This window comes from Myotis lucifugus, unplaced genomic scaffold, assembly GCF_000147115.1.
Source record: "Myotis lucifugus unplaced genomic scaffold, Myoluc2.0 scaffold_112, whole genome shotgun sequence".
NCBI classification, from domain to species: Eukaryota; Metazoa; Chordata; class Mammalia; order Chiroptera; family Vespertilionidae; genus Myotis; species Myotis lucifugus.
In genome coordinates, this window is record NW_005871160.1 from 512,901 (window position 1) to 533,391 (window position 20,491).

Sequence of the window (20,491 nt, forward strand, 5' to 3'; positions counted from 1 at the left end):
AGATAAAATAAAATAATTAAACATAAATATGATCAGCCACATTTAAAATAATTATGGGTATATTTTTCTGGTATTAATACTTTTAATTATTCTAAAGCTGAATGGCTCTATAGAAAAGTATAAGAATATTTATATTCATATGCATAAAATCATTTTTCTATATTGTTTAAAGTTTGTAGAAATTAAGAGTTAAGTGCATTTAATTAGAATAAAAAATGACAAACTACTTTTCTTTTGTTAAAAGAGAATATCTTCTCAAAACACAAAAATGTTTCTGCTCATTCATCTTTGATTTTATTCTTAAAAAAGCAAAATTTTGGGTGATTGCCAGAGGTTGGGGTGGAGGTGGGGGCGAAATGGGTAAATGGAGTCAAAAGATAGAAATTTCCAGTTATAAAATAAGTCATGGCATGTAGTATACTCCATGGTACCTATAGTTAATAATACTGTATTGCATATTTGAAAGTTGATAAGAGAGTAAATCTTAAAAGTTCTTATCACAAGAAAAAATTCTGTAACTATGTATGGTAAATGATGTCAACTAGACTTACTATGGTAATCATTCTGTAATATATACTAATACTGAATCATTATTTTATACTCCTGAATTAATATAAAGTTGTATGTATTAAAAACCATGTTGATGTATCATTGGCAATTATATTCTCTCATACAGTGGGTTTCCTTTTCAATTTGATGCTGGTTTCTTTTCTGTGCATAAGCTTTTTCTTTTTATATAGCCCCATTTATTTATTTTTTCCTTTTTTTCTCTTGCCTTAGGTGTTGTATCAGTGAAAATTCTGCTACGTGAGATGTCTGATATTTTATGCCTTCATTTCTTCTAGGATTTTTATGGTCCACAACTTACATTCAAGTCTTTTATCTATTTTGAATTTATTCTTGTATATGGTGTAAGTTGGTGGTTTAGTTTCATTTTTTTGCATGTACCTGTCCAATTACCCCAACGCCATTTATTGAAGAAACTGTTTTTACTCCACTGTATGCTCTTGCCTCCTTTGTTTAATATTAATTGAGGATAATGGCTGGGGGAGATTTCTGGATTCTCTGTTCTATTCCATTGATCTATATGCCTGTTCTTGTGCCAGTACCAGGCTGTTTTTATTACAATGGCATTGTAGTATAGTTTCATATCTGGTATTGTTAGCCCTCCAACTTTGTTTTTTTCTCAAGATTGCTGCGGCTATTCATGGTCTTTTTTGGTTCCATATCAATTTTTGGAGTATTTTTTCTAGATCTGTGAACTATGCCATCGGTATTTTAATAGGGATTGCATTGAACCATAGATTGGTTTAGGTAGTATGGATATTTTAATGATGTTAATTCTACCAATCCATGAACACGGTATATTCTTCACTTGTTTATGTCTTCCTCTATCTCTTTTTTCAACGTTCTGCAGTTTTCTGAGTACAGGTCTTTTACCTCCTTGGTTAAGTTAATCCTAAGTATCTTAATTTGTTGTTTCATTTTAACTAGCTATGATTGCTGAGACTTAGTAACCAAAGAATCAAAGTTTGTCAGCCAATTCTTGTCTCTATAAAAGTGGATAATACTACCAGGTGATACACTGAAAGTAGTACAAAATAAAAATACTTCTTTAGAGAATTTATTTGATTATATGAAATACAATAATTTTGCTTTCCAAGTACCATACTCTGGTCCAAGAATAAGAAGCCCAAAGAAGTCAGAACCAGAATTTCCAATCTGTAATCTGTGTTTCTCAAGGAATGCTCTGAGGATCACTATGTTAACAGATGCAACTACACTAGGAGATCTTGATTGGAAAAAAAAGGTTCTCTGGTGATATGTAATTAGAAGATGCTAAGATGAAAGTTTACTTAGGACTTCTCACAGTGTTTAAGATGGTAACACACACTGTAACTGTATATCTTAAAATATGGCTTAGCCTTTCCCAAACCTTATTTGAAAACAAGATCCTCATTTTCACTGGGCATATGGTTAATGTTTCATGGAACACACTCAGGAAATGCTGTGCCAAATGAAGATGCTTTTTTCTTTCTGAAATAACAACCTGAGGAAATGTCTATTTAGCAGAATCCCACTTAATAAGATTCATTATCATGTATATTCAGACAATAATATCAGAAATATGAGCCCCCTTTTTCATGAAAGAATGCTGGTTCTGCTCATCCTTTCCCCTCATCACATAGGTTTTATCAATGGTTTCCATAGTAAGTATGTGTGTGTGTATTTAAAATAAATGCATATTTATAAGAATTTATAGAAATAATAAATGTCTGATTTTTGTTATTATTATTATTAAATATGGATTCTACATTACAGTGATAAGGACTCTTCTATCAACTCTTATGAGAAATGCAGTTCAAATATAAAAATGGAAAAACAGTATGGGTAAAACATAGGTAATTCAGGATTTTAAAGGTAAGGAGGAAATGAGGGGAATAATATGGAAATTATATGATTGTCTAACTACTAAGCTGTACACCTGAAACCAATACATAATAAAAAAGTCAAATAAAATTAATTATATATTTTTAAAAGATGAGTAGGAAGGATATAGTTTCTGTAAATCACACGTAAACTTAAGCCTAAATATGAAACTTGCCTCTAGCCCAGTGGTTCTCAACCTTCTTAATGCCGAGACCCTTTAATAAAGTTCCTCATGTTGTGGTGACCCCCAACCATAAAATTATTTTCGTTGCTACTTCATAACTGTAATTTTGCTACTGTTATGAATCGTAGTGTAAACATCTGATATGCAGTATGTATTTTCATTGTTACAAATTGAACATAATTAAAGCATAGTGATTAATCACAAAAACAATATATAGTTATATATGTGTTTTCTGATGGTCTTAGGCAACCCCTGTGAAAGGGTCGTTCGACCCCCAAAGGGGTTGTGACCCACAGGTTGAGAACCGCTGCTCTAGCCAAATACTATTAGCAATATTTTCAAAATGTTTAGCATTACATTTCCAATTTAATCAAAGCCATAGACATATACTAAAAAATAAAAAACTATTTTTCACTCCAGGCAAAAGTAGTTTTATATGACCTCATTTTTCTTTCCAAGTAATTCCGTTGCCTAGCAATTCTCAAGACAGGCAAAAATTTTAGTACTATACCACTAAAATCAAGCTCATTGGATGAACACTAATTCAACCCCCTTTTCAGCAGTCCTGCTTTGAAAAGTCAAGGGAGCAAAAATAACTGCATCAACTAACAAGATTTTCAACTCCTCCAGCCGACTTAGGTGCTCTCTCTTCTGCTCCAACTACCCCTTGTATATAATAATAGCCAAAGCCAGGCGAGTCTTATCTCAATCTTATATCTTCCCTAAAAACAAAAATTATGTCATATTATGTATTCACTAGTCACTGGCCCTTATCAGGATCTCACCCACATTTGTTGTACTCTGAGTGAATCAAAGAACTATACTCTAAATTAAGAGAAAAATTAGGTTTTCTAAGCATAGCTATTATAACTTTAGAATGATTTAAAACAATTTTTAGGGATTTTTTTCAAAAGTGAAAAACATAGATATCATTCAAGGTTATATTACTATTTCTTTCCCCTTTTGTTAGTTATATATATATGACTAGAGGCCTGATGCATGAAATTTGTGCAAGAGTAGGCCTTCGCAGCCATGGGCGGCTGCTTGGATCCCTCCCTTACAGCCATGGCGGCTGCGGCCCTGGCTTAGTCCAGAAGGACGTCCAGAAGGACGTCTGGTCTAACTAGCATATTATGCTTTTATTGTTATAGATTATCATTTTCCATGAACAGAAGTATAAGTTAAGATATCTGTCTCAGTCTGTTCAAGCTACTGAAACAAAACTAGGTAGCTTATAAATAACAGAAAATCATTTCTCACAGTTCTGGAGGCTACAAGTCCAAGATCAGGATGCCAGGATAGTCAGTTCTGGTGGGGATCCTCTTCCACGTTGCAGTGTAGCCTTTTCGCTGTGGAAGAGGCTGGGGAGCTCTGTTGGGCATCTTTTATAAAGAAACCAATTCCCATTCAGGAGGGCAGACTTCTTAATTTTGAATCTTAGTTCTACCACTAGTTTTTGTGACTTTGGGCAAGTTATTTGACATCTGTACTTCTTCAACTTTAAAATGGTGGTATTTCTTCTATCTCACATCACAGAAAAAATTAAAACCATAATACAATACCACTATTTATCACTAGGATGACTAAAACAGAAGATGGAATACACCCAGCATAAGCAAGCATACAGAGCAACTACTGTTCTCACACACTGTTGATCGAAGTGTAAACTGGTACTACCGCTTTTAAAATTTCTTTGGCAGTTATCTACTGAAGCTGAACTTACGCCAACCCTAGGACCTAGAAATTGCATTCCCAGGTGTATACTCAACAAATATTCACCAAAGACACACATAAGGTTGTTCATAGCAGCCTTATTTGTAACAGTCCCACACTTGAAACTTCCCAAATACCCATCAACAGTACACTGCATAAATAAATGTGTATGGTTTGTTTATACAACAAACACTATAATGCAAAAAGCCCAAAATATTTATAAATACACACAGCAATATGGCTGAATCTCACAAACACAATAGTGAACAAAAGAAGTCAAATATCAAAGAGTACATAACAAAACTTTATATGTTTTAATTCATATAAAGTTCAAGAACTGGCAAAACCAATCTATGCCGGGAGGAACTGAATAGTGGTCTTTGACATGGATGGTAAAGATTGAAGGAGGTTAAGAGGGGGATTCAATTTATTAATCTGTATTTGTCCAATTAATAAAAATTCCTTGAACCATTCACTTATGATATACACTTTCCCCAAGGCATTAAAACTAGTATTTTTTTAAAAATATATATTTTATTGATTTTTTACAGAGAGGAAGGGAGAGGGATAGAGAGTTAGAAACATCGATGAGAGAGAAACATCGATCAGATGCCTCCTGCACACCCCCTACTGGGGATGTGCCCGCAACCAAGGTACATGCCCTTGACCGGAATCGAACCTGGGACCTTTCAGTCCGCAGGCCGACGCTCTATCCACTGAGCCAAACCGGTTACAGCACTAGTAATTTTAAAGGAGGTAATAAACACACCTTATAGATTGCTGAGAGAGTAAAATGAGACAATATACATATAACACATAGTATATGCTCAATAACTGTTTATTATTATGTTTGTTATTATTATTAAGAATAATAAATATCCAACTTCCTTATTTTATAGAGGAAGAAACAAGTGCAAAGATGTAAAGCGACTTGTCCAGGACACACAGCGAGCCAGTGGCAGATGAGAGTCTACAAGTGTTCCCTGACACCTGTCTAGTATTATTTCGACTACAATACAGGCCTCCCGCATTTAAAGCAATTTTTACTTCCTTTTCATTATAGCTAAATATGAATCTGGGCTTTTATAAAAACCATATTGTACTTATACACAAAAAGAGAAAAGTTAGGGAAATTTTCTAGATGATTAAGGTTTAAGAGATAGTAATTTTAAAGCCTGAGTTTATTCAAGGTGGAATGTCTGTATTTGTGTAATTTGGTGCTATGAAAAATAATACAAATAAATAGTGATGGCCAGTAAAGGGAAATATGAGTGCTGCCAATGAAGATTTTGCCAAGAAAATAACTGTGTATGTCCAATGACTTAACGAATTTATTTTGGGCTTCAAATAAAAAGACAACATCAAGTTGCACTCTGATCATTACAACATATAGAATTCTATTCAATAGTTAGTAGAAACCAAGGAGAAGCAAAAGCATGCTTTGTTTTCAGATATAAAAATGTTACTAGATTCATTTGGAAATAACAAGATAAATTTTTACCTCGTTCTCATTTATCATTGATCATATGCCATATGGGAGAAATACTAACCAGGAGGCACTTGTGTAGAATCATCTATACCTAGTTGTCCTGTAGTTAAGCCGAGTTCTACAAATAATTCTTTCTGAAAAACAACACACACAGAATTAACATACATCTCAGACTTTGCTACATGTAAAAAAACAATAATTTTCACCTAAACATCAGTGTAAATAAAAATCACAATACAAAACGAATCTTTGCTTCCTTCAAACATCTAAAGAAAAGGCCTGCTCTAGCCAGTTTGGCTCAGTGGATAGAGCGGACCAAAGTGTCCCGGGTTCGATTCTGGTCAAGGGCACACACATACCTCCTTTGCAGGCTCCTCCCCGGCCCGGGCCCTGGTCGGGGCTCCTGCAGGAGGCAACCAGTCGATGTGTTTCTCTAACATTGATATTTCTCTCTGTCTTTCCTTCTCTCTTCCACTCTCTCTCTAAAACTCAATGGAAAAATATCCTCAGGTGAGGATTAAAAAAAAGAAGAAGAAAAAGAAAAAGAAAAAGACATTATTGAACCTAGTAATGCACTGATTCAATATTAAGGAGCAGAACAACCATGATTTTTTTTGCTACAGTATTGCTATGTAACATTTACATTTTTTATTTTCATGAGAAAAAAACATGAATAGAAAAGATAGAAGCTGTTAGGAAATATCAATATATAATGGGAAAAAACTTAAATATACAATATTTCTCCAAAGGTAGAGCCTTTAGTAGTATTTTTCTTTCTCCTAATTTCTTTTACCTAAGAAAAATTTTTACTTTGATGCCAATGTTTTAAAAAACTAATTTAAAAATAGTTCTTGATTTTTTGTCTCTTTAAGTAATAGGCTAATCAGTAAAGTAAGAAATGAATTATTCTTTGAGGAAAGAAATATTAACATTCAACTCTTTCCTGAAACACACATCTGCATGCACTATATGCAACAATTGTCAATTCTAATATCATTGTCTAAAATTAGCAATATAATTGTGTATCTATGCTTTCTATGGTACTGTACTTCACTCAGCTCTTAATCAACTAAGCAATGAAAATATCCAAAACAACTTAAATTAATTTTTAAGTAAGATTAGACTATCAAGTGCTCTGCTAAAATAAGAATAAATTAGATTTATTCTCCAGACTTCCTCTACTTATCTAGTAATGTCTAAGGAAAGTAATCATGTTTGTCTGTTATTTTTAAAATATATAACAATCCCATGTTATTTGTATTATTTTTCTTCCCTAAGTAATTAAATATTTCTATTAATATTTAATTGCCTCAGTGTTTTGTTACTATTCAATTGCTAAAACCAAACTTCCTTCTTCTTTAAAAAATAAATTTTAATCCTTCCCAATTACCTATTATTATTTAAGTTCATAATTTACTAGTGTCCCTCACAAGACAGTTATTGAGCCTAATATGCACACACATTTCATTTTTGTATTAATTTTAAATAACTACCATTATATTTCAATTCTTAACTAAACTTGATTTTCATCTGTATTTTAAAATAGCACTGCATCATGTTACCAATTTTTCAGATTAAAGAGGTAAAAATTTAATGTTATTCTTCCATTTTCAACCATTGTCTTCCATTTATTTTAAACTCTTCCTTCATTAAAATCATTACAATTAATGACAATGTATTTGATTTTTTAAAATAAATATGATCTTCATATTACGGAGGGTCTTAAGTCCAATAAACATTTCAATATTAGGTTCCATAGTCACAATGGGGAATTATACTTATGCTAAGACATGTGAGGAGCATAAAAAAACTCTGCACATCGTTTTCTATTTCACTGCTCTGGACTATTTTTTATTCAACATCAGTACACCTGGCCCCTAATCTCAGATTTCCTTCAAAAACTCCCCTAAAATATCGTGCCTTCTGGGATACCTTCTTTGATATTCCAGGCTGATTTGGGTAACTCTCTATGCATATGGATTACCTGTTTCAACCTCTACCAAACCAAATAATCACATCGTATTAAAATTATTTTTTTACTTGTCCATCTTCCCACTACCCCGAAGCTCCTGGAAGACAGAATGGCTCATACACATCTGCACTCCCAGAACCTGGATGGTGCTAAGTGACCCATAGCGGGGCTCAATAACATTAAACCACACCACGGAGCTCTAGTTCCACCTGCTGCCTCCACCTGGCTGAATTAGTAAACAGAAGTTAGTGTCTGCAACTATACAGGGATTTCCTTTTAACATGGATGAGTCTACAAAACACTGTGACCTAGATTTAAGGACCATCCAGTATAGTACCTCATGACTCACTGAGTCTCACCAAGTTCAATACTCATACAGACAGACCACGGACACAGATAGACCATGCATCCTGCAGTCAGAATCATTACACATCCAGGCCATGGGATTCAGGAACGGCAGGGACAACTATCCCTAATGACCACAGGAGGAGAAGGACTAACCATATTGTCAGCAGGTATAGCCACAATTTCTGAAAAATTAGTCACAGGCTTTTGTTCTTCAGTAACTAAGAATGAATCCACATCAGTTCCAGGTCTCTTCAGACAGACATATGACATAATTAGTCCCCCTCACACACATGCTGAACCTTTACATACATGATCAACTTTCCCTGCTTCTTTCTAGCAAACTCCTTCAAACTTGTTTAACGGTAGCACCTCTGAGAAGACTTCCCACCACGTCCAGCAGAAGAATCTGCCCCTTTTCTTCTGTATAGCCATAGCATTTTGTACAAACCACTATCAATATAAAGCTTTTAACACTTTTTAAAAATTACCTCTTAAAATTTAATTTTTTATCAAGGTGTAATATTTGTGGTAAATAGTTATATACTGCTTTCCACGTTCCACTAACTGGGTGGCTTTAAACAACATATATCTCACAGTTCTGAGGCTAGAAGTCCAAAATCAATGGGTTCATTGATGCTCTCCCTGGAGGCTCTGGGGGAGAATCGTCGCATGCCTTTCTCATGGCTCCTGAAGCTGCCAGCAATCTTTGTGTTCTTTGGCTTATAAATACAGCACCCCATTCTCTGCATTCATGTCATATGACATTCTTCTTGAGTCTCTCCCTTCTGTGTCTCTTCTCATCTTCCAATAAGGACACTCGTCATATTGGATTTAGAGGGGGTATAGCTCAGTGGTAGAACATTTGACTGCATATTGGATTTAGGGCCCACCTGACTCTAATAATCATCGTCTTAACTTGATTGCATCTGTAAGGCTCTACTTCCACATGAGGTCACATTCACAGATACTGGAGGTTAGGACTTCAACATACCTTTGGGAGGGCTCAATTCAACCCATAACTTCTATTTTAACTTATTGATCTGCACAACACTCCTATGAGAGATTATCATCACTATCCTATATAATAAAAGCTTAATATGCAAATCAACTGAACAGCGGAACGACTGGTGGAATGACCAGTCACTATGATGCACAGTGACCACCAGGGGACAGATGCTCAATGCAGGAGCTGTCCCCAGACCGCAGGCCCCAGGCCAGCCAAGACAGGTGCAGCGGGGGCCCCTGATCGCCCCACAGATTGGCCCTGATCACTGGCCAGGCCTAGGAACCCTACCTGTACATGAATTCTGTTCTCCAACAGGCCTCTAGTTTTACAAATAAGAAAACTAAAGCTCAAGGTAAAAAAACTTGCTCAAGATCACACAGCTAGTTAGTTGGCTTCATAATCTAACCACCTACACTGTCTCTACATGCAGCAAATAGTTTAAGAGGTGAAATCCACTAAAAGACTTATTACAACAACAGCATAGCAGTTCTCTATCTTATACACTCCTCCACATACACACACACTCATAATTGGCCCACTATCCAGGGACAGCTGCTTTTTTTCTGGTATATATCTCCATATTTCAAGTAATAAGTGTGTATTTCTATTTTTAATTTACCAGTTTCAGACATTTACTGGGTTTGTTTGTTTTTATGGAAAGTGGGGATTTTTCGCTCATGTACTTTTCACCATCATCCTATATAATAAAAGGCTAATATGCAAATCAACTGAACAGCGGAACACGCACTGGTCGCTATGACACGCACTGACCACCAAGGGGCAGACACTCAACGCAGGAGCTGCCCCCTGTGGTCAGTGCATGTCATAGCAACCAGTAGTCCTGCCGTTCAGTCGATTTGCATATTAGCCTTTTATTATATAGGATGATGCAAGAGCTGCCCCCTGGTGGTTAGTGCACTCCCACAGAGGGGAGTGCCTCTCAGCCAGAAGCTGGGCTCATGGCTAGTGAACACAGCAGCGGTGGCGGGAGCCTCTCCCACCTCTGCAGCAGCGCTAAGGATGTCCCCCGAGAGCTCCCGGACTGTGAGAGGGCACAGGCCGGGCTGAGGGACCTCCACGAGTACACGAATTTCATGCACCGGGCTTCTAGTTTCAATATAATTATACATAAACTAGAGGCCCAGTGCACAAATTCGTGCATGGGTGGGGTCTGGCTGCCCCCCTGATGGGGGCCAATTGGGCCAGGCAGGCAGGAGGTTGGCTGGCCAGTTCTACCCCCGATTAGGTGTGGGGGGTCAATCGGGGGCAGGGCTAGCTGGGGGGAGGGGCCAACCCCCAATTGGGCTGGTGGGCCGGCCACAGTGCACATCATAGCGACAGGTCGTTCCAGTCATTCCGGCATTCCTGTCACTTGTTTTATATATATTCTTGATTAAATCTATATTGTTTGCATTACTATGACAATTTAAATGTAATTCACTGCTGAGCCACATAACATATGTTATAAATGTGTTTCCTTTCTTATACTTTTAAAATTAAATTCATTTACCTCTTCCTATACCCTTTAACAATCTGAAAAGATCTTTTTCAATACAATTTTGCATGTGGTCAAGCCTGTCAGATCATCTACACTTGCAGTGTTTTTCTTGGAGGCCTATACTTACCAATTCAGGGATGTCTTTTACTTTCAGAGGAATTTGGATTAAACCCAAATGAGTCCTGAAACTAGGAGAATCACCATTTTCATAATTTGGGTTGCGAAGATTAATTAATACCTTTAAAAACAAACCCAACAAAATTGATTAGTTTTTTATAGAATGTTTACACTTCTAAAATTGGCGGTGATATTCTTGGTGTATCACCACAAAATTAAAAACTATTTGGGGTTAATCATATATTTCAATAACATTCTAAAATACTGTAAAATTGTACTAAAATGTTAAAATACCATAAACATGCTTTTAATTAGGATGGCTTATATTCCAACTGATGATCTATCATTTAATTATAAAAATTTAAGAATTTAATTATAAAGAAAACTTTTTGATGGTTGAAAAAATAAAAAATTGTTTGATTATAACAATTTACCAGGAAAGGTGATAGAAAAATAAAAATTACTCCACTGTAATATTCACCAAGGAAAATTTTAGAACCAACTCTAACCCTTTTAAAAACAAATATTGACAATGTTTTTTAGAAAGATACTAAGGCAATACTGGAAGGTCTCACCTCTAAACCAAACCCACATGGAAAAACAAAAAAAATTTTCAGAAACCAACCTAACAAAAAAGAGACTTTACATACTTTTCAAAATTAAGCAGATAAAATAATTCATAGAAATTTGCATATCCTTTAATCTAGGAATCTCATTTTTATGAGTATAGTTGTGGAAATAATATAAAATATTTGCAAAATAGTGCAGAAAGAATGTTAATGAAATGCTGTTTATAATGGAAAAACATATAACAACTTACACATCCCATTCGAGTGAATTACTTAAACAAATTATGATCAATTCACATAATAAAATACAGTATAATAAGTAATTTATGTAGATAATAACATGAAAAATGTTCATAATGTATTATGTTTTTAAAATTATGATAATTGTGTCTATTGCTGTATGATGGTATTATGAGTAATTTTTATTTAAAATTTTCTTCTTATGTATGTTTTCTTATTTTTCTATCAACATTCATTTGGGGGAAAGAATAATCATCAGTTTTTAAAATATTTTAAAGTTGAAACTCTTGAAGGAAATCAACAATCAAGAATCCAGGGAAGGAAATGATGATGACAGAAAAGCTATTGTATCTGAGGAAGGCATTGAACTGATAACTAATAGTTGATAAAACAGAATGTGCTATAATGCTCAAAGTTTCATAATATTGCAAACACTAAATTGAAACTGAAAAAAATCAATGGCATTTGTTTAAAAAATAAAAGATTTAGCAAAGAATCAACCATGTTAAATACAGACTAATAGAGAACAGCACAATTTCAGACTAATTACACAAATACTGCATGGGGAACTCACAAACACAGACTGGGAAAGAAAAAGAATCTATGAATACATGGCTGATAGGAAAGAGAAAATATTAAAAATGCAGACACTATATTAGTAACTAAGGAAATAACTATAGGAAGTGTTCTTAAATTAAAGAAGAATCCTAGCATAAATAAGAAAAGCTTCAATTCAGCAACAGTTCCTAAGGAGAAAACACAGTTAAAAATAACCATATAAAAATTATATGAAATTTCAGCCCTTAGTGCTAGAAAAGGAAAGAGCTTAGCAGAAATCTTTACTAAGCGAAGAGAAATAATACCATCGCTATAAAGGCAGTTTCTGACCAACTTAACCTCTTTAAATTTAAAAGGAGACTATTTATACTCCAAACAACCTGGTAACATTTCTAACAATGTTTAATGCTGGTAAACTGGTATCAGAGACTACAGGTTCAGAAAAGAAATAAAAATAAAATGTGAAAGATTAATTCGTTCATGTAACAACTATTTATTGAACAAGAATATGCCAAGCCTTGTTCTACCTGTTGGAGATAGAGCAGTTAAAGATAGGAAGGGCTTGCAGCTGGTTTTCTATCTATGCCTATCTCCAGGGATACCTGGGATTGTGGTCAAGATGGGATGGAATGTACTAACTTGTCATTTATAATGTGCTATGTAATAGCCCCTGTGTTTACACTGTTTATTGCCTGGACTAGAACAAGGAGGGAATAAAAAGGGAAAAGATTCCCTGACACCTATACCATGGTATGTGCCAGGCAGCAGGCAACATGACTTAGAGTCACTATTTTTTATGAAAAAATCTTCCTAATGGATTTACTTGCCTCTAATCTTTCCACATTCCAATATATTTTCCAATAGCAATATCCAAACACAGTTATTTCCTTAGTTACTAATATAGTGTCTGCATTTTTCATATTTTCTCTTTCCTATCACCCATGTATTCATAGATTCTTTTTCTTTCCCAGTCTGTGTTTGTCATTCGCTGATCATGTCATTCGCTGCTTCATTGACTTGAGGGCTGTTTACATGGTGATTTCCTCTTCCTAGAGATATTCTTGTATCATCATTTCTTTCACACTTTCCCCTCATTATCATACATATATTTAACCAATAGAACTTACCTCAAGAAAATCCTTAGGTGCATAAACGGGTCTGAAATGGCTTAAATCTAGAATTAAGAAGACAGATTACAAACAAAATTTCAGTTAACATAGTACATGTTCATTAATAATAAATATTAATGATTCCTCCATTCATTACTGTGCAGCTAGATTAATTAAACATTTGTAGAGTGTTGGTTATTTGTCATACCCTGTGTTAAGTATTGGTAACACAAAAATAAAAAGACAGTCCCTCCCCCTTGACAGCCTCGATGGCATATTCTGAAAGAAACTGAGAGTCTCCTACTCATATATTTGTAATAGATTATAACTGAATAAACAATGTCAATATAATATAAAAGTTCTATATGAGAATTCTCAAAGTGCGTAGAATACAAACAATACATTCTCAGTGAATTCCTCTAGTTGTACTGAACTGTCCTCTCTTTTGAACTTCTGTGACACACTGCTTCCTATGTTATTGCTTGCCCAGGCCCCCACACTTATTTTTAAGGAGGATAGTGAGAAATTATGTAGGTGTGTACTTAAGCCATTATATATATTATCATAGTAAAGTATATATAGTTGTCATTAATTATCCTATATAATAAAGAGGCAATATGCAAATTGACCATCACTCCAACACACAAGATGGCTGCCCCCATGTGGTCAAAGATGGCTGGCAGGGGAGGGCAGTTGTGGACGATCAGGCCAGCAGGGGAAGGCAGTTAGGGGCAACCAGGCCTGCAGGGAAGGGCAGTTAGGGGCATCGGGCCTGCAGGGGAGCAGTTAGGAGTCGATCAGGCTGGCAGGGGAGTGCTTAGGGGATGATCAGGATGGCAGGCAGAAGAGGTTAGGGGCAATCAGGCAGGCAGGCAGGTGAGCAGTTTGGAGCCAGCAGTCCTGGATTGTGAGAGGGATTCCAGATTGGAGAGGGTGCAGGCTGGGCTGAGGGACACACACAAACACACCCATGCACAAATTTCATGCACCAGGCCTCTAGTATGTTTATAAAATTGATTGATTCAGTTTTAAACATTAAAATTATCCCACAATAAGTTCTTAAAAACATTTTAGAAGTCTTAGAACTTTACACCAGTTGACCTATCTTTAACATCTCAACAGAAGTAAAGCTTGAAAAATATTTGCCTTAACTATGAATCTAATAAATTCAAGAATGATTTAATTTACTCTTTTATAAAAATGTTTTCAAATGCTGCTTTAAAAAAGGATAATTGCCTTAAATGTTCTCAAAATAAGAGAGAACACTGACCAAAGTTAGGAATTTTTAAACTGCAAAGCAAACAAAACAAATGATAGAAAATTAGTGGGAAAGGAAAGTTGCTATCTGTCCAAAAGTACTGTTAATATTGTTACTTTGGGTCCACAATTACTAAGAATGCAATTTCCCCCCACTACCACATTTTGGAAAAAGCTATTCTTGTACCTGGTTCATCAGTTCCCATTTCATTCCATTTATTGAGAAGTTCTTTCTGTTCTCCAACTGGCCTCTAGAAAAGACAATTTAAAAATTGGTTTCATTTTGTGAAGTTTAGCAATGCAGCTGAAAAATAGGAATCAATAACTCACCTAAAAGTTCAAATAAGGTATTATAACATAAGGAAACATAATTTCATTACACACAAACTTTTTTAGAATTACACTTAAATTATTATTTAACCATTATATCTAGTTTCAGTGGCTCAGTGAATGAGTCCAAGAAAAGAAGGTAAATAATCTGTCCTGGCTGGTAAATTTTACACACAAACACTGCTGCTCAGCCCACATACTACACCGCTTACCCCCTCCAGCAATCTCAGAAATGCATTGCAAAGGGGACTGGCCTAGAGAGTGTGACTGAGTCAGTGGCATCATCTTCCTATACGAAAGATAGTATATTACACAATACTACCTACTTAGACAGTTTTTAGTATAAATTTATCTTTTTTAGCACCATCCTCTGGTGTCTTCAGTGACTTGTCCTTGGTTATTATCCAAAGTACATCCACTATATTCTATTCAACAGCAGGGAACAAATAGCAGGTAAAAAGAACCAAGTGAAGAGAAACTTATTCTCTCCTACTTGGGAGCAGCTAGAAAGAATCCAGAACATTCCTCACGTGGCTTTTCTCTCCTTTTTCATCTCTCCCCGCTCAAAGCCCCAACTGACAGATAAATGTTGAGTACTAGATCTAAGTAAAGCTAATACTATTCCATCTAAATAGTTCTGTAGAGAGATAACAAATCATTCTTTTCATTGCCTATGTTAACACTGAAAGATGGCATCATGTTTGCTATTACAAGAGGACAGTATGCCTGAACTCCATGTCTAATTAAAAAATATGGCAATTTTGCTAATTAACCAGAAAATAATGAGTCAACACGTTACTGAAATCTTTAATGTCCACCTATAACCTTTACAGCCAAATCGCTAAATAATTTATAATACAGATTCTATACTTTATTTCTACTTATTCTCAAGTTATAGGTTTATTATAAAAAACCTTACAGCATACATAACAGAAATCTATATAGAATACACCCACATAATTAATATTTTATATATTTTTTGTTTTAAAACAAATTGATATACTAGCAAAAAAGATAAATCTGCCTAAGTTATAACTTCATGATACTTTCCAGTGCTTGATTTACAATCAAATATATAAATATTAAAAGTACCTTTCGTGCCAATGGGATACTCAGTTCAGTGCACATACTATTTAAACTCTTCAAAATCCTTTTTTCCCAACTTCCCTGAAACATAAAGAACAATCTATTATTGTTTCTGGTTAACAATACTGAAACTGATTTTTAAAGTTAGTAAAAAAAAATTAAAGATATTATGAGTTATACAGAAATGGTGAGGTTGGTTGAGATTGGTTATCTTCATACCTTAGTTCAGTCAACAAATGTGGATTACAGCCTACTATGTACCAGCTTTTCCACTTGCAAAAATTTCAACCAGATGGTTAAAGAAGTCATTTCCATAGACACCAGAAACAGAAATAGAATTTCCTGACAATGAAGGGAAATCCAAGAAGAAAGTGGCTGCTTTCAAGCTGGGTCAACCTTTAGGTTCCCTCAAGAACTCTAATCTCAATTAAGTGGTATTTATTCATTCCTTTGTTTACTCGCTGGCTCACTGACTAACATATATTGAATGCTTTCTATATATATATGCTATGCACAAAACTAGGACCAGTGTGGAAATGTAATAAGGAGCCTTTGACTAGTTATTATAAGAAAGAAACTCCCCAACAAGTGGAATGACTTAACCAAATGGCTTAAATCCATGACACTGTGAGTTCTGTTTCCAGAAGTACTTGAGCTAAAGGCGATAAACTCCAGAGGTTGCATTGGGTAAACCCGAAGGTCTATTTCAGCTCCAGTTTTATAGATACTTAATTTTCCTCAGGTTGTATTTGTAAAAGTGACTAAACCCTAACTCTGAAAAATAAATGCTCAAAAAAATCATAGTTATTTGTGTGCTATTAAATTAAAATTTTAATATACACTTAGCATCCCCAAAAAAGCAAATAAGCTCTTGAAAAATGATAGTTCATTAATACAAAATAAAAAGAAAGTAATGTTTTCTACCCAAAAGACTTATAAAATAAATAAAGCTTTAAAATGTTATTTAGAAGGAAAATAAATGGCCTTTTACATTTAAAATGTTTAAATAGGAAGACATTACCTCTTACCCAAACTCATATCCTCGCCAAATGAAATTATTGTTGGCTTCAAATCAGTTTCCCTAATAATTGGAATGTATGATATTAACTCAAAGGATTTCAAGAGTTTTATAAATAAGGTAATTTCTAAGCCATGAGAGGCAAAAGATTAATAAAAGAATCATAATTGTATAAAAATCTTTAAATGGGGATTAGCTATCACCTTGCTATATTTTTATAACAATGTAAGTAAATAGTCTTTTAAAATTGTATAATATTTTGTTTTTATTTTTTTTATTTTTTAAATATATTTTATTGATTTTTTTACAGAGAAGAAGGAAGAGGGACAGAGAGTTAGAAACATCGATGAGAGAGATCGATCAGCTGCCTCCTGCACGCCCCCTACTGGGGATGTGCCCGCAACCAAGGTACATGCCCTTGACCGGAATCGAACCTGGGACCCTTGAGTCCGCAGGCCGACGCTCTATCCACTGAGCCAAACCGGTTCGGCGGTTTTTATTTTTAAAGATTTTAATGTTGACATTATTACAGGAGTCCCCCTCCCCCCACTGTATAATAAATATGCAGCATGTAAAAAAAATGACTTTGAAACTATGAAATTAAAAAATTATTTTCTTTACGCTGACAAAAAATAAAGTAAAACAAAATAATAATAGCTCAGGTACTTAATAAAAATATTTTAGTAATTCTTTGATTACAAATGTAACACATTTATTTAAGATAATTTGGAAAACAGACTATGTAAAGAATAAAATAATAAATACATATCAACAAATTTCCATCATCCAAAAATAACCATTGTTAACATTTTATTCTCTTCTTTTATTTTTTCTATGTATGTATATATAATTGAGATATATATGTGTGTATACATATATATACTCATGTACATTCTTAAAGTGGAATTATATTGTCATATCTTTTTATTTTTCCATTTAAGATTACATTCTATGCACTTTCCTATTTTGTAATTTCCTCAAAAATGATATTTTTGATGCCTGTATAATATTATCTGTTGGAAATGCCATGTTATATTTCAGCAAGCCCTATTGCTATTCATTTAGATTCTTTTAAAGTTTTTACTCTTATCATGAATATAAATTTCTGTTTCTCTGATTCCTTTAGATAAGATTCTAGATGAATTATACTAGGAAAAGAGGTATAGATATTTTTAGGAGGGAACATTTTCTTTTTTTGTTTATTCAATTCATTCAACATTTTAAGTAATATGTATTGAGCATCTACCATGGGACAGACACTGTGCCAGATGTTGGAGATACAGCTGGGAAAGAGAGACTGATGCTGTTTCACAAGGACTTCAGAACCTAGTAATAATACAAACTACCCAAGTATTTCACAAGGACTTCAGAACCTAGTAATAATACAAACGACCCAAGTATTTCACAAGGACTTCAGAACCTAGTAATAATACAAATGACCCAAGTATTGTGGTAGGAAGTACAGGGTGCTTCCCATGTGGAGGACTACAGACAGGAAGAGTTAACTGAGCATCTGATATCTGGGGGGTCAGGGAGCCTTTCAAAAGAAACTACCATCTAACCTGATCCCTGAAGAATATGCATAAGTTGGCTAGAAATACATGGGGAGTTTCAGGTAGAAGCAGCAGCATAAGCAATGGTTCTGCTGGAACAACTGGGAGAGGTCAAGTATGATTAGACAGAGAGAATGTACATGTGTGTGGAAGTGGGGAGGGAAGTGGGAACATGGGGAGGGGCAGTGTGAGTAGGCAAGAGATGAGACTTGAATCATAAAAAGGGGCAAGACCAGTTACAGCCTGGTAAGCTAAAGTAAAGGGATGGAATTATATCCTAAAAGTCTTAGAAGTTTTAAGAGGTGGAGTGACAATAAGACAAAAAGACCAATTAGAAAGGGAATGAGAATTGAAATAATATAAAACTAACAAACTTCCTATTTTTGCTTAGGTTACTGGAGTGATAGAAAACAGAGTAAATTCAGCCACATAGCATACCTTAAGTTTGCCTGAAGGTTTCTGGACTGTACAGAGAAACAGGCTGAATACCATCTGGAACCAGAATTCCAGGTTCAAATCCCAACTCTTTCACCTACTAGTTTTGTGAAATTGAATGAAAGATCATAAGAGTAACTCACCTCAAAAGCTTGCCATGATGATTAAGTGTGTGAATACTTGTAAAGCCCTAGAACGGCACCTGCCACACGATTAGAGCTCCATGTGCTTACTAATACTATTTCACAAGAAAACTCAGGAACTTGTATTTATCATGCTGTGTATCCTTTTCTTCATAATGCTTTCTCTGAAGGATGTAGCAAAGTAGTTCCCAAGGTATTTTACATGGAAATGGGGTTCCATGGTCATGTAAGTTTGAACAACACTGGACTAAATCAAACTGAACAGTTTCTTTACTGAAGAAATTTTTGAGCCTTTAACATTCAGAACAGATTGTAAGCAACAAAATTAAGAAGTTTTCAATTAAAACCCAAAGTATAAAGTAAATATCCATGAGTTTATACTGATATAAATAATTAAATAAACAGAGTGGGGGGGGAGAGAGAGAGAGAGAGAGAGAGAGAGAGAGAGAGAGAGAGAGAGAACTCTTCCATAAGGAAAAATTCTAAATAATTTGTTGATACTCCCTCCTCAAGGAAGCAAGAGCATAACTACCCCTCCTTAAGTGTGGACTACACACAGTAACTTCCTTCCAAAGAGTAAAGTATACAGAGGGGGGAGGGAGTGACTTTACAGTGATGAAACCTCACAAATACTACCTCTGCCAGATGATCAAGGTCAATATTAACAACACTTCCTAGCCACCTCCCCTAGAGCACACAGCACTTCCTACCTTACATTACAACTACCTATGTCCAAATCTTCTTAAACCATGAAGTTATCTAAAGGCAGAATCTAAGTTATTTCTGAATCTCCATAGCACATAGCAGAGTGTCTTCTCCTACTAGGTATTTATTTAGTAAATATGTTTTAAATGAATATTGTAATCATTGGCAGAAGAGATTGCAAATGCCTTTACTATTTATTCAACATAAACTTACTAAGATCCTGCTATATAAAAGTTAGCATACTAGATATAATGGGCATACAAAAATGTTTTTACATCATTACTGCTTTCAAAAGACATAAATTTCAGAATGATATGTACAGAAATTACTCTAATGGAATGCAATTGGTGAAAAGGGCGACGAAATGATTGTGTGCTACAAGAGGGCAAAGAGGGAGAGACACTTTTCAACAGTGGTGTAACATCAGAGATGTCATCTGAGCTGATCCTCACAAAGTAAATAGGGTTTTCATAACGCAAATCAGGCAGAAAGGGCTTTCCATGATGATAAAAAAAATAAGAAAGGTATTAAAGATGTAAGAGGGGAAGACAAAATAATTCACTTGGATGGGCACATAGGACAGTTATAAGACAGCAAATACTGATAAAGTGAAAGGGACACTGGAACAAATAGTAAAAATTCTTAAATGTTGGGCTTTGGAATAGGAAAATTAATTTGTTTAGGCAATTGGTGGGAGTCACTAAAAGTTTGTAGAGCAGTGAGATACATTA

The 20,491-nt window shown here is 34.8% G+C and overlaps 1 protein-coding gene across 4 annotated transcripts in view; it reads right to left on the minus strand.

Moving 5' to 3' along the window:
- Positions 1 to 20,491, minus strand: part of TBC1D19 (TBC1 domain family member 19) — a 109,182-nt gene that overhangs the window by 50,926 nt on the left and 37,765 nt on the right. For all 4 annotated transcript variants that reach the window (XM_014459650.2, XM_006093260.3, XM_023757751.1 and 1 more), the window contains 5 exons: positions 15,913 to 15,987; positions 14,678 to 14,741; positions 13,252 to 13,298; positions 10,768 to 10,878; positions 5,878 to 5,950 (listed from right to left, as the gene is read on the minus strand). In XM_014459650.2, the coding sequence (XP_014315136.1) occupies positions 5,878 to 5,950; positions 10,768 to 10,878; positions 13,252 to 13,298; positions 14,678 to 14,741; positions 15,913 to 15,987 (370 nt within the window). The remainder of the gene's footprint in view (positions 1 to 5,877; positions 5,951 to 10,767; positions 10,879 to 13,251; positions 13,299 to 14,677; positions 14,742 to 15,912; positions 15,988 to 20,491) is intronic.